Genomic DNA, 14255 nt, shown 5'->3' on the forward strand with positions numbered 1-14255 from the left:
TTCAAATGGAGTAAGTTGACTAAATGCAGCAGACAGAACTCCCACAAGCAGAGTGATCAAAAAACACATAGCTCAGAGCTAACATATCAAACAACAGATTGGTAAATAGGTTAGCTTTAATGGGATGGACTTACTGGAAATTAATTTGAGTTTGAGAAAAATCTGTCACTGTTTATCACAAAAGCTCAAAAGGCTTAACAACATAGTTCATTAGTAACAAGTCACAAAAGCCCTGTGGATTTTTAAAAGAATTACCATTACACAGCCACCATGTAGAGAACAGTGAAAGCACAGAAAAGCTATCATCTAGGTTCTGAATCAAAGACAGCTTGATTTAATAAAAGGTTTGTTTTCATTTTATCAGGTAAAGTGAAAACAAGTTGATTAAAATAATATAATCACAGAAAGAGTAGCTATTTTCTGATGTTTGGAATTTAATATGTACTTAAGGAAGTGGCTTGTCCCTTAAATAACTTTAGATGAGTATCAATGAAGTCAGAAGCAAAAGACACATTAATTCCCAGTCCATTCTAGAATATTTTCCATTTTAGGTCTAGAATATAAACATTTTTGATGAACTTACATATTCAGTTGTTATTTGAGGAAGTTCTGCATCCTCTGAAAAACATTTAACTTGTTGGGACACTTTTCTACAGAACATTGCTAAGTCTAAGGAACGAAGTAATGATTTATTGTTTCACTGGGAAATTTGCAAATTCCAGACTATCCATGAAACAGAACTTTTTACATGCTGAGGAGTGGCTTCCCCAAAGGATACAGAATATTGGCAGAAGGCAAAGGAAAAGAGAAAAAAGAATGGTAAAGGGAAAACTGTGGACACAATATGCAAAGCTTTTGCTAGAAACCTTGTGATCATTGGCTGGATGCAGAGAAGTCTGGCAGAAACTGACAAGTAGCTACGGAGTGAGATCTAGAGAGTGAACTGAAACTCAGTGTGGGCAAACAGGGTAAGGGTGAAGGCTTGGGGCTGCAAGAGAACTGCAAGCAAGCTTATCAGAATACAGAGAAAAAAAAAAACACCAACAAACAAACAAACAAAAAAAACAATCAAACAAAAAAAAACCCTTCTCATTGTGAGGGCTGAGTTGGACTTCACCTTGGAGAAATGGCAGCCTTGGCAGTTGCCTCCTGTTCTTGCTCTAGTGCAAGGACTTGAACTGTTTTGCCTGGATGTGTCGTGTGCCAAGGAGCAAAATCAGCAGCTCCTGGTGATGGGAGGCCAGGGGACAAGCACTTAGCTTGTGTAAGAAGCAATACAGATGTCGGGGAGGATGCATAAGGAGAGTGACAACAGTTTGCAAACTTCTAAGAGAACTAAGCAAGCCCAAAGCTATTTATATGAATTTGAATTGAAAATGAACTAACTTTTCTAAATTAAGATGAACCTTTGCTGAACCTTAGAATTGCAAGGAACTATCTGATAAACGCCTACACAGTAAAACATTAATAATCATTATGACAGCTGAAAGTGTCACCTTTGATCCATAGATATTTAATTTTTGTGCTAGTTACTTCACATTTGTTCTAAACAGAAGGGTACGCATTACCACATTTTTGATTCATATTAGCTGATGAATCCCATTGTTAATATTGTTCATATAACAAATGTATTTTACTTTTTATATTTAATTAAATCATAACCTATCTAAGGTGCAGGCAGTATTTAACAGGTTCAAGCAGAATAATAGAAATGTTAATTATTTTTATGGCGTTTGATTCTGTCATAAATGAAATTATTCCAAATAATATGTTTTGGAAATTAGCATTTTTCTCCACCTGATTTTATCAAACCTACTTATAGGTATCCAAATTTAAATAAATAAATAAACTTGATTGCATTTAGTTTTAGAGGGTGAATAAATAATAATAATAATTAAAAAAACACATTCAAATGATTCAAAATCTATTGGAGAGATATGACTATTAATGAGATATATATGTTTCCAAAGTTGTGTTTTGTTGTGTGGTTAAACTCTCATTAAGTACTCAATTACTGTTGCAGACAAGAACAAGTGAACTGAACAAATAAGCCTATCCTTATCAGAGGGTAGTGTCACTAAGTGAGGACAACTGTAGTCCTGCCCAAATGACTAATATTAAATTAACTCTTTAAAATAGAACCCCCTAAGCACTGATTTAGGACACTTTGCTGCAGAGTTGTAGAATCAGATCAACTTTATTGTTGACCTTTTAGAAACCCAGCAAAGAAGCAAGACTGTCAGCAACATGGGACAAAAAATAGGTTGATATAATCCTTGTCAGGTAATGAGAATTAGACTACAGATAATGTGAGCTGTTTTCTGAAACAAAAATGGTTAACAGATGATTTAAACATGGAAGGAGAGGCTGGAGACAAACAGCTCTACATTACAAGACAGGTAGATTCCAGCATTTCCTCCAGCAGTTCAAACCACCTTCCTGCTCACATGCATCACTTACCATCCTTTCTTTGGCCTTCTGGCCTGGATATGAGACATGTTGCTAGACATGTCTGCTAGATTTTACAGTAGAGAATCAGCTACTAAGTACTAAACTAATTGTTTTTTTGAGCTCCCCAGGTTAATTTTCACCTTGAGTCTAATTCTCAGTATTTTGGTTCAGATAGTGTGTCATTCTCCTTGAAATTTGCACAGCACTTATTTGATGTTTACACACAGAGTTAACCGTTAACATTTATGAAGTGTTAATCACAGAATCACCGAATTTCTAGGTTGGAAGAGACCTCAAGATCAAGTCCAACCTCTGACCTAACACTAACAGTCCCCACTAAACCATATCCCTAAGCTCTACATCTAATGTAGATGTATCTACATCTACATCTACATCTAATGTAGATGTTAATGACCACATTTATTTTCTAAATAACTTGTACTCCAAGTATAATATGTATAAATACTTATATTATCAACTAAAACTAGCTGAAAACACTTTGCTGTACAAATACAGCTGTTAGCTACATTGGACATACAACACACAAGGACTCAAAAATGCTAAATCCTACCCCTATCAACCATACCAGCAACATCCATATTGTTCAAAATGAAGTATGAGCTGAAGTCTTTGTCAGCTATTGGCATGGAAATTAAAGTCATGTCACATATTTTCACAGTTGATTTGTAGTGGTTGGTTTGATGAATCAGGCAGCAAAGAGATAGCAGAAAGAACCTGGGTAGAGCTGCACTTCACCCACATATTCATAACTGATTGGCTTACAGCTAAGAGTCATGGTCTCCTGTCTGCTGCAATAGCAGAAAAGAAAACCCATAAATCTCAGTTTCATAGTTCCTTCACTGTTTTATATATAGAGCAGTCAAAGCTTGTAACATCCGTGACTGATAGAGTTTGAAAAAATAGCAGAATTTTATGAAGCTTTGCTCATGTTAAATGCTCAGGGTTTAACATTTGGTGCAATTGGAGCATTATGATTCTATATTTTTATTTTAAATACACTGGGTTTCACAGAAAGTCAGTGTTGACAGCAGAAAGATCAATAAATTTATTATTGATACTGTGGTAGAAAAAAATATTAGTTGAGAACAAGAAGTAGCTGACAAATTATCCTCTGTTGAATTTGTAGTAACAAGACCTTTAAAAAGCATTTTAATAAAAGATTATGCAAAAGAACATTTAATACAATATTATAAAAATATTCAGCTATATAATCTTAAAAATATTCTACTATACCAAGACCTTTTTATATAAGCAGTACAACAGAGTCAGTATTTAAAAGAAGAAAGTGGGGTTGAAATCATTATAATGCAACAAATTTAATCATACTTTTAACCAGCAAGTAAAGAGGGATCTTAATTATTTTAAATCAATGTACTCACCACTTTTTTAGCATCTATATTTTGTGACTCACTTGATTTCTGCTTTCCAAGATTTTTCATGTAACTATGAACTTCTGAATCAAAACATTCAGCTCCATAAAATGCACTGCTCCAACCTGGACTACAGCCATGAAAGTCAGGTAGATTTGGAGGCACAAGGTAGTTGTTTCCATTTGTCTTTATCGTGGTCTCTTCCTGTGGCTCCACATTTTCCTCTGCAAAGTCTGGACCAATATGACAGCCATTGCTTTGTAAACATTGTCCTTCTTTTTCTATAGGAGTAGTATTCTGCAGCCCTGATTCTTTTTTGAAATTATCTGAAGGCGTCCCATTACAATTCATCTCAGTTAACGATGTATTTATCATAAGCTCATCCTTCATGTCAAAGGTTGCTTCCCCTTCTCCTAGAGGGAGTGTAGAGGATGGGGGAGAAATGGTCACCCTGTAATGCATGCTTTGTTAAATTTAAACACTATACATACAAAATGCAGTCAGAGATGACTGCAAATGAGACTACCTATGCCCTCTAACAGTGTTACATATTTATTTTTTCTCTGTGCTTTCTTCTTCTCAACTGCATGTTGTAAAATATTAAAGTTTAAAGACATTTCAGAATGATTAAGTTTTGGCCAGTAAGTTTCTGAAAATTAGAAAATACATTCTGCATATGTAGAACAAGCACTTAATCAAAGCATAGTACAGAAACTTCTGAACGAATATCAAATATCAGACCTGCATACACACTAGCAAAAGCTTGGCTCTTGAGGTCTTTTTCATCTATAGGTCTTGAAGCTTTTATTCCATACATAGATGGCAAGAGTATTTGACACAGCCAAAGAGGACACAAACTTTCTACTCATTCTCTTGGGCTATGATGGGACTTGTACGCAGTTATAACAGCTACTATCAAATGTAAGGTATTGAGGTTACAGTCAAATAAAAGTTGGTATGATTCTGACAGGTGCTTTTATGCCTGCCACAAGTCTCTCTTTTCACTTGAGAAATCCTCCAGGGCTTGGATATGCCAGACTTGGAGTCAAATGGACCTGAATTACTGGTGCAAAGAAGTCACATACCCCATGGGAAAGTCTGGCTCTACATTTGCACTCATTCTGAGCCAAAATGGGAAATTGTAACAGAGCATAACAGCAGCCAAGTGCAAACTTACAAATTGAAGTTATGCCATAAAAGTTAGGTGACAGTAGGGGTATAAGCTGTTCTGTAAACTATCTAACTTTGCTCAAAACAGAGAAGTAACAAAGTTTAAAAATAGATGGAATAATGTGCACTTTATGTAAGAATTAATGGAAACATGCTGGAAAGGAGATTTGGGACTCCTGAAATAGGCAACGTTTCATAATGTAAATTCACAGAAACAAATTGCATAACTGAGTCTGTGGCAGCTGCACAAAGCATGGCTTTTTAAAATTTATTTATTTATTAAAAAAAAACTGTTGAGATACCCAGAAAGGTGCAGTAGTTCCTATTAATGTTCCAGAAGCATAGATCTTCAATGGTATTCCCTTGCCAACAAGGGACTTTAGCTTCTTATTCTTCCTAACACTGCAGTTTATTATTATGTGTAGTTGCATACATACACATACTACCTTCACTTCTCTCTGTACTTTAAATATGTAACTGAGGTGTATGGCAATTTAATGATATATTGTATAAAACTAAAGATGTCCAGCAAAGATCAATAATGTTGTAAACCACTGAGAACCTCACATAGAGTATTGCATACAGCCCCCTCTCTCAGTCTGAGCTAATCTTTCTTAAAAAGAGGCACACAGAAATGCTGCTCGGGTTAACAAGGAAAAAGAGAATCCATTCTGATATTGTCATAAAAAGTAGTGATGGTCCAGTTTAGCAAAACAAAGACTAAGAGCAGATCTTTAAATATGCTGTTGTTTTTGTCCTTCTAAGAATTCCTCAACTATTTTTCTTCCATTTCTGTGAAATGCTATTAAAAAAAATACAACAACAACTGATACAATAGTAATCAAACACAATCTGTCCTTGAATATAGCAAGCCTAGAGAGGACAATGTTTGTTATAAAAATGGGATTTACCAGTCCCAGGTCAGGCTCTAATTCAGTAACTGAAGGATGAAATATTTTGTAAATATTCAGTTACAAAGTATGCCGGAAAAAAATGCAAAGCCCACTCTGAAGTAGTTCAAACAAACAATCCACTAACATAACCTCAACAACTGCCATGGAATGGTGTCTTGTAAACAAGTTTGTGTTCAGAAGGCAAAAATTCTGCATCACATGATATATTGATAAACAAATCAATATATTAAATAAAGGACCCACAGTTCCTTTTGCTATCTTTCAAAAAAATCACTTAAGTGAATAGAAGAATAGGGAAATAAGTCATTGAGGAATTACCATGAAGGAGGTAAAAACATCTACAGGATGAACACAAGAAAACAACACATAGCAGTTAGGATTCAGGATTTTTTCAAGTCACATCTTGTTTTAGTAAATTAAAAAAGCATCCCCACACCCAATGACATTTGGTCATACATAAGTTTCATATAAAAGACAACAGTTCCAAGGCATTGATAATGCTCAGATTCACTGATAATTTTCGTAAGTGCAAACGTGAGTATTTTCCTGAAAACCCACTGAAAGTGGCAATCTCTCCAAAACTGAGTCATTGATAGATTCTCAGCACACACAAAGATCTAGAAACACAAATTCCCTTCTCACCCTCTGTCTGAGCACTGCTTGCCAAAAAGCTGTCAGATTTCTTCAGATCTTGGAATACACTGCCACGTTTTGAGTCATCTGCTTCAGCTATGCTGAAAATACAGGAGGATTGGGAAAAATAACTTTTCATATCCTTGTATATTTACATTAGGATAAAATGAGATTTTACAAATGTCCTTTGTCACTACATATGTGAAGGACTTCACTGCATTTAACTACATCCTGAAGTTTGCATGTTCAGCTTCAGGCATTATTTGACAAGAAAAAAATTTCAAATGGACATTAAAGCATACTGAGTAAGTTGCAGAGATTTCCTTCTATAGCAATTGGCAAAATTCCAACAGAAATATCAACACATACAGACAGAAGGTGTAACTCTATCCATAACTTATATCATAAATTACTGTAAAGGGTTTATCATTCCGGATTCAACCTCTAGATAACACTGTGATTGGAAGTCATCCCTAATAAGAATAATGATAATTTTAAGTCAAAGAAAGTAACAATTAAAAACTGTTATATTCTTTAGCAGTGTCTAAAGAATACTAAGTAAGCAGTGTCTCTGAGATATCTGATATCAGTTTCAAAAGGTCGTTCTTGAGTGTGAGCTAAAAGCTAGACCTCTATTTTTATAGTGAATAATACATTATTTGCTTTCCGTCCCTGCTCTCAAAGAATTTGCTTTTCAATGGCAGTTCTTATACAGGATGACTTCTTAATCTCAGTTACAACAGCTCAAGTTTCTCATGCCATAACATTCCACTCTGGGAATTAAGACCCTAACCTCCCACCAGTTTTCATGGCTTCTTAGAAATCCCAACTAAATGGAAAATGGGCCAGCAAGTTGGTGCCTGATATTTGAATGTAGTCTATTATCCCTGAAACTTGCTGTAAAGAAAATATATCTTTTAACACTATTTTTTTAATACGATATTCACCAAGCTTCTTTGTCAAAACTTCCAGTTTGTAATTCCAGATCATGACAAAGAAAACATACATAACTTCCACATACAAATGCATTACTGTTTACATTAACCTTCAGTTTTTTTTTTATAAAGTATGCTACATTTGGATGCTGCAATAAAATAAGAATGATTTTTATTATTTTTCTGGCAGATAAGTCACTGAAGATGAAGTAGTAAAAATAAGAAATTAAGCTGGTGTTTTCTCACTTAACGGGCTACCTACAAAAGATTGCCAGAAGGAGCACTGAATCAAGTTTAAGTAAAATATTTCTAGTAAAGCTAAATTAATTTATTTGTTCTTAAGTGTGATTAGAACAAAAAGATGTATCAAGGCAATTTAACTTAATAAGAGTTTGGAATAATGCATGAAGAACTGAACTCAAATAGAATAATTAAACTGAACAATAGGAACAATTTAATTCACTTCTGATTAAACAGCCTCTATTACAACTTTGAAGTTCTCCAACAATGGTTGAAAACAATATTTGATCAGGATCAATATTATGATCTCCATTATTAAGCTATTCTAGGATGGAGTTACAGACAAACTTAATAGGAAATATCTTCTGCTAAGTCATTAAGTGCTATATGCTATGGAGAAGGTCATGAAGTATCTGATAGACTGGGAAATTACCAGTTGACAGGAAAGAAATAAAGATACCTGAAGAGGAGCTGCGTATCCTTTCTTGTTTCTAGGAAGTAGAGAGCATTAAATTGAACCATAAGAAGGAAAACACTGAAAAATACTTACCATAAATGTGAAGCTCTTTCTCCATTTACTACTCGGTAGAGATTCTCCAGTAATTTTTCATCCCAGTAGAGGTCACAAAACTTCTCACAGATTGCATCAGAGAACACACCAAACTTAATTTCCTTTAATGTTAAAATGAAGTTACCTTTTTTTTTAAAAAAAAAAGAAAAAAAAAAAGAAAAAAAGAAAAACAAACACATTAACAAAAATATAGAAAAAAGACATTACTAATAACATTCTTACATATCAATGATATAATATACAGAAGAAAACATACATACCCATATCAAAAACTTCAACTCCATTCTCTAGATAGCCATCAAATGCAAACTCTTCTTGGATAAGATGAACCACTTTCTGTAGCAAAATGTCATTTGTTCTATTCTGCTGGCACAGGACTTCTACATCAAAGACACAAGAAGTACTTTGTTCCATTCCGGTACATGGCATGTGTCCTTGCTCAGTGAAAATTCTGCCTACAGTGGTAGCACACTCAATTTCTTGGCAGTTGGGTTGAAAAACTTGGTTACTTTTGTCAAATTTGTTCTGTGTATTAGTAGTTTCACAGTTTTGCACTTTGCAGGGGGAGGAATCGTTTTCTGTTTGCATGCTCAGTTTATAATTTGCAATAGTACTTGAAAGTAGCACTGGCAACCTATGATAACAATCAGAAGCAATTCTTGAACGAAGAGGCTTATTTGGTATTTGCTCAGATACAGCTAAGTGTACTGGTACAAATGTTAAAACTCTTTTCTCTGAGTCTTGTTTGAGAATGATGTTATTTATATGAAGAGAATTAGGAGATGTAGGACAAGCTAAGGAGCTTGAAGGAACATCAGATAAAATTCTTTTTTCTTGTGGAACATATGAGGAATCAGATGGTGATGGTAATGTAACTGCAGAAGAAAGCATATTTCCTAACTTTTGCTCTTCTGAAGATATCTGGAATGAGTGGCCTGGAACTTGTAAATGAAATTCAGGTATTTCAGGTGCAGTTTGAACAACTGTGTCATTGATACAATAGTTTTTAGAGCTTTCTGCATATCCTGATTTGTTGTGATCAATGTGTTTTTCTTTTCTCATCTCTTTTTTGAATTGCTCAGTAGCTGGCGTGTGAACCTCTCTGAAAATGAAAAAAGATTTTTTTAAGGGACATATCCAGTAGGTATAACAGTGCAACTTTAACTTATTTTGCTTCAGGATATACTAACTTCGTTATGTTTGCATTTTGTTGCAGAATGATAGGCTTAAAGTGAGTTGCAGGAGAGGTGAATGCTGCAGGTAATGTAGCTATCTCACTATTTAGAGAAATCTGGCACGGTACTGGTCCTTTAACTGCTATAAGTTTACTTTCACTGGTAATAGGCACAAATCCTGAAAGCAAAAAAACACAATTAGATGAAAGATGAAAAACATGTAAAATATAAATGCAATGTAAATAATAATCAATTTAGATAGAAAAAGACCTACGCACTTGACAGAGAAAATCTCATACAGTGAACTGTTCTAGAGAAAATTAAAACAACTGAAATACATAAGAGTCTGCTTACCTAGACTTGACTCTGAAGGGCTCATTTCAAGTCTTTCATTTTTAATTTCAAAAGCACCATGACTCTGAGAAGATACTACTTCTTCCTCAACAACCTAACAATAAAAATTGAAGTCCAAACTGAACTTATTAGCATTTTCTTTTTAAAATTCTGGTCAGCACATTACTATAAAAAATGCTCCCCCTCTCCCCCCAGTCTAAACAAATCTAACTATATTTGCAGTGGAGAAAAATACGACTAAAACACATTTAATTAATTAATTTAATTAATTAATTACACATTAATACACAATTACACATTTAATTAATTAATTGAAAAAAATGTAGAGAATTAAAAGAAAAAGTGGCAGTCATACCTTAAAGACAGATTTATTCAACAATGCCAAAATATTTTTGCTGTTTACTCCTTGTTCAAGTAAATAATAACTGCATGTCTAAAAAAAAAATCATAATTTTCAGGAAATAAATAAGTTTTTCATCACGTGAGATATTCTTGGACAAGGATAAAGTCAAGGTAAATAGTCAGTTAAGAGCAATCCAAGTTTAGGATGTTTTATCAACTTATTCCAAGTACTGTATTAATAATGTCAGTATAAAGTAAGAACACATCCCTCTATACCATTAGGGATTTAACTTTATAAACATCACTCAAAGTGACTTATCAGTTAGGTATCAGGCTACTACAAAAAAAGATATTACTATTTTGATATTCAAATCACTAAAATTAGACTTTAAACAGAACTAAATTTCAAATAAAATTCCTTAAATCTAGTAACCTTAGTTGCATCAGCTAGAGAAGGTCTTTCCTCAGGATTTTTTTTTGCCATATCCAGAAGAAGGTTTTTTAATTTTCTTGGCAATGCTAGCTTGTGATTAGGTGGAAAGCTGTATTTTGCTGCCATCCACAGAACTGCAGCAACACCGTAAATACAGACCTAATGATATAACACAGGAGAGAGGTAAGATGTAAACAAACAAACAACAACAGAAACCAAACCAAACCAAAAACAAAAACAAAAATAGCCCTTCCTCAAAACCAAAACCAGCAAATTACCCAAAAGGTCCCTCTCTGCAAAATAACCACTAGCACTTCCAAAGTACAGATTACATTTGGCTTTTGCAGATGCTGATGAAAATCCCAGCGTATTTCAAAAAACAGCTGTTATGCATGCAGGGCCAATAATATTAGCTAATTTTCTACTATTGGAGCAACAGACAAAATTTGTCTTATTCTTTATCTAGGAAAATTATTCAGGAAAAAAAGTGTGTTTAGAAACATTTTGAAGAGCTCCTTTCTCATATAAAGACCTATTGCTGCAAGACTTAGAGTTCTACAATAAAGCCTGGCCAGCAGTAATTTACTTAAAAAGGTCATGATAATTCAGAAAGAAAATGGCACAAAGTAATTACAAGATTGCCAGTACAAGTCATATTTTTCAGAGATGATTACGCCTATCAGAAAAACTAGGTACTGGATATTTATTTTAGGAATTATTGTGCTACCTGCAGCTAGTCCAGTTGAAGTTGCCATGATGGGGGACCTTGAAAAGTACTTCATCTTCACAAGATTTCTTATTTTATTTGAAGAATTACAATCTTCAGACAGAGACAGAATCAGACTATTTAATGCTCGATTTACATATGCTAACATACCCCAAAAATACAATTTTGACAAAGTGAAAGCACTGTACTTCTTCACGTAGCTTATGAAAGGTATCAAAAAGGCTCAGGGGACTGAAACCTAAGCATGATACTGTGGTCCAACACAATGTTTTCTAGCAACCTTTAGAGCCAAGTGAATGACACAGACAATGTAACAAGGAAGTTCACAAGAAAGAAAGTAGTCTGTGAATCTTTGGAGCTGTTGAATAAAAGCTACTAATAGGTACAGAATGTTTGAAATATGATAAAGCAGCTCTGTCATAACCAAATGATTTTCTTCCCTGTAGGTCCAGAATTCCAAGAGGGATCACAGTTTCAACCTGAATTTATTTACTTAGGAAAAACTTGCTATTCAATCCAGCACATCCTTAAAAAAGTTTCCTTTAATGACATAGTTACTGTGACTGGCACTACACAGGGTTTATTCATATGTATAATCCTAAATAAATTTTCATAAAATCCAAAATGTTATACAAATAACAGGAAAAAGCCAAATTATGAACTCAGCTTATTCTATATATAATGTTGTAGAGAAAACAAGAACAAAATATTACTTTAGATTTTCTTAAGAAAAAGAAAACAGCATAAAGACTAAGTATTAATTTGTACTGTCTGGTGAACTGCTATATTGTATTTGAACTGCTATATTGTATTTGAGGGTTAGTTTAAGCTTCTGAAGCTATTAAAAAACTGCAAGCTGGATCAAAGCAGTTTAAGAAGAAAGAGAAACTTTAAAGAAGATATATGAGCATTTTCTAGTTACAGATACATTTACAGAAAGTCTTTAGTAGATTTTTAATGCCTTTTTTTTTATGATTACTATTTCTAATGTTAAACGACTTTTGGGACACAAGGTACATATTAGCTAGCCTCTTTTCTTACATAATAGAAAGATACAGTAAAATCTGTTTCCATAACTCTCAAAAGCTCACCTTGTTATTTAATAACATTTTCATCATCTTTGGTCTGAGAGCAACTTAGGGCTTATATCTCTAGCAAAAATCTCTACGAGAACTGCACTGGTAAATGACATTGCTATAATTCATGTTCCCAAAATAAAAATATGCTGCCAGCAATATTTTCCAATATTCCAAAACAGATTAATAATTTGGTCTTTAGCCTAGACAGTCTAAAATATTGATCTTAGCATGACCTCCAGAACATGAAAACGTGACTTCAAAATTTGTCTTCATATTAACAAATTGAAAATAAGTAACCCTTATGGAAAACTATTGAAGAACAAATTTTGGCAGTTACTCAAATAATTTTGGAAGGCAAAATGATTCTTTAGAAGCAACTAGTTTTATGGTAGACCAATATATAACAAACCACAGAAATGTGAGAAATACTGAGAAAAGTATTACGACAATCTTTGAAGAGTTTTGCTTTCTTCTTTAAGGGGCAGAGGGATACAATTATTCTTTGATTAAATGAAGAGCAACCTACGTAACCTGCCACATTACCTTCTCAGTATCTACATCTTCTTCTTCAATTTCAGGAGCTAAATAAAATATATCACAAGATTCTAAATGAGAAAAGAAACCAGAAACAAAAGGTAAGATATTTGCTTTATTCTACTCTTCCCCCCTCAAATGAAATAAAGGCAGAGAACTCAACATATTAGTCTACCTTCAGCTTTCGGAGCAGCAAAGAGGATACTTCCATGGCAGTCAATCAATACAGTGTCCAAACATAAGACCACTGCAAAACAAGCCACCAAAGTACAAGGCATAATAAATATTTGTTCTTGAAACTATTTAACACTAATCAAACATAAATAATTTTTAAAATAATTTGCAATGTCAGTGATTACCCTAAGATATGACAAAAGATGCTTTAGCAGTAATGCTGGAACAGAAGCCAAACAACAGAGAGTAGATGCATTTTGTATAGTGGAATTTTATTCTCTTTGTATCTAGCATTGAAAATGGAGTACACAAAAAGAACAAAAGTAAAATAATAATAATAAAAAAAGTAATACTACAGCTAGATGTACTCTAGGCTTCTCACAAGGTACCAATAAAAGAAACTTATAATAAGCATTTAAACTCTCCTCTCCTCTCTTCCTTCATCCACCGCTCTCTCCACAACAAAAAACAACAACAACAAATATTGAAACCATAAAGTTGGGATTAAATGTAAAAAATGCTCAACTAAGATTTTGGTTTTGTTATGCTTAACTGGCAACCACCACCACTGCCACCACTGTATACACCTTCAGGATATTGTCAAATAACCTCTTTTTTTTTTTTTTTTTTTTAAATAAAAATAGAGTACTAGGACAGTATATTCTTACTTTATATTAATAATCTTAATTATTTGACCTCGTAGTTAATTTGTTATTGAATACATTAAAGAGGTCTAAGAATAAAATAAATATTAATGTGTTATTGAATAATTAGTTGAAGAGGTCTAAGAGAGAAAATAAATAATCATCCCTTTACTTTTATAGTACAAAAACACATCTAAAGCCATTACAACGTTCATTATGCTTAACGTAAATAAAAGCTTGCCTACTACCTTCAACAGTATTTAAGCTGGACCTGAACTATTTGTCTTGAAAAGCAAAGCTTTCCTGAGCTGGAACTTTTAGTAGTTATTTCTGCAGAGGCAGCTCCCTTGAGAATTATTCTTGCTCACTGTCATTACTTCTCAACAGTTAAAGCCTCTGGCCCTGAATCTGCAATACAGTTCATGCAAAACAGATCTCAGCCAAATTCAGTACAATGTGACAATTCACACCCGGTACCTCTAAAACAC

General features: G+C 33.7%; 1 protein-coding gene across 3 annotated transcripts in view; it reads right to left on the reverse strand.

The window, feature by feature from the left end:
• KNDC1 (kinase non-catalytic C-lobe domain containing 1) overlaps positions 1–14255 on the reverse strand; it is a 60586-nt gene that overhangs the window by 12246 nt on the left and 34085 nt on the right. The window contains exons 8-17 of one of the 3 annotated variants that reach the window (XM_035329302.1): positions 13125–13196; positions 12959–13020; positions 10610–10768; positions 10190–10267; positions 9835–9928; positions 9496–9658; positions 8566–9407; positions 8285–8429; positions 6569–6660; positions 3852–4255 (exon numbers count right to left, since the gene is read on the reverse strand). In XM_035329302.1, the coding sequence (XP_035185193.1) occupies positions 3852–4255; positions 6569–6660; positions 8285–8429; positions 8566–9407; positions 9496–9658; positions 9835–9928; positions 10190–10267; positions 10610–10768; positions 12959–13020; positions 13125–13196 (2111 nt within the window). The remainder of the gene's footprint in view (positions 1–3851; positions 4256–6568; positions 6661–8284; positions 8430–8565; positions 9408–9495; positions 9659–9834; positions 9929–10189; positions 10268–10609; positions 10769–12958; positions 13021–13124; positions 13197–14255) is intronic. The other 2 variants (XR_004751786.1, XM_035329303.1) reach the window with 2 other exon arrangements.

This window comes from Oxyura jamaicensis, chromosome 6 (genome assembly GCF_011077185.1).
Source record: "Oxyura jamaicensis isolate SHBP4307 breed ruddy duck chromosome 6, BPBGC_Ojam_1.0, whole genome shotgun sequence".
NCBI lineage: Eukaryota > Metazoa > Chordata > Aves > Anseriformes > Anatidae > Oxyura > Oxyura jamaicensis.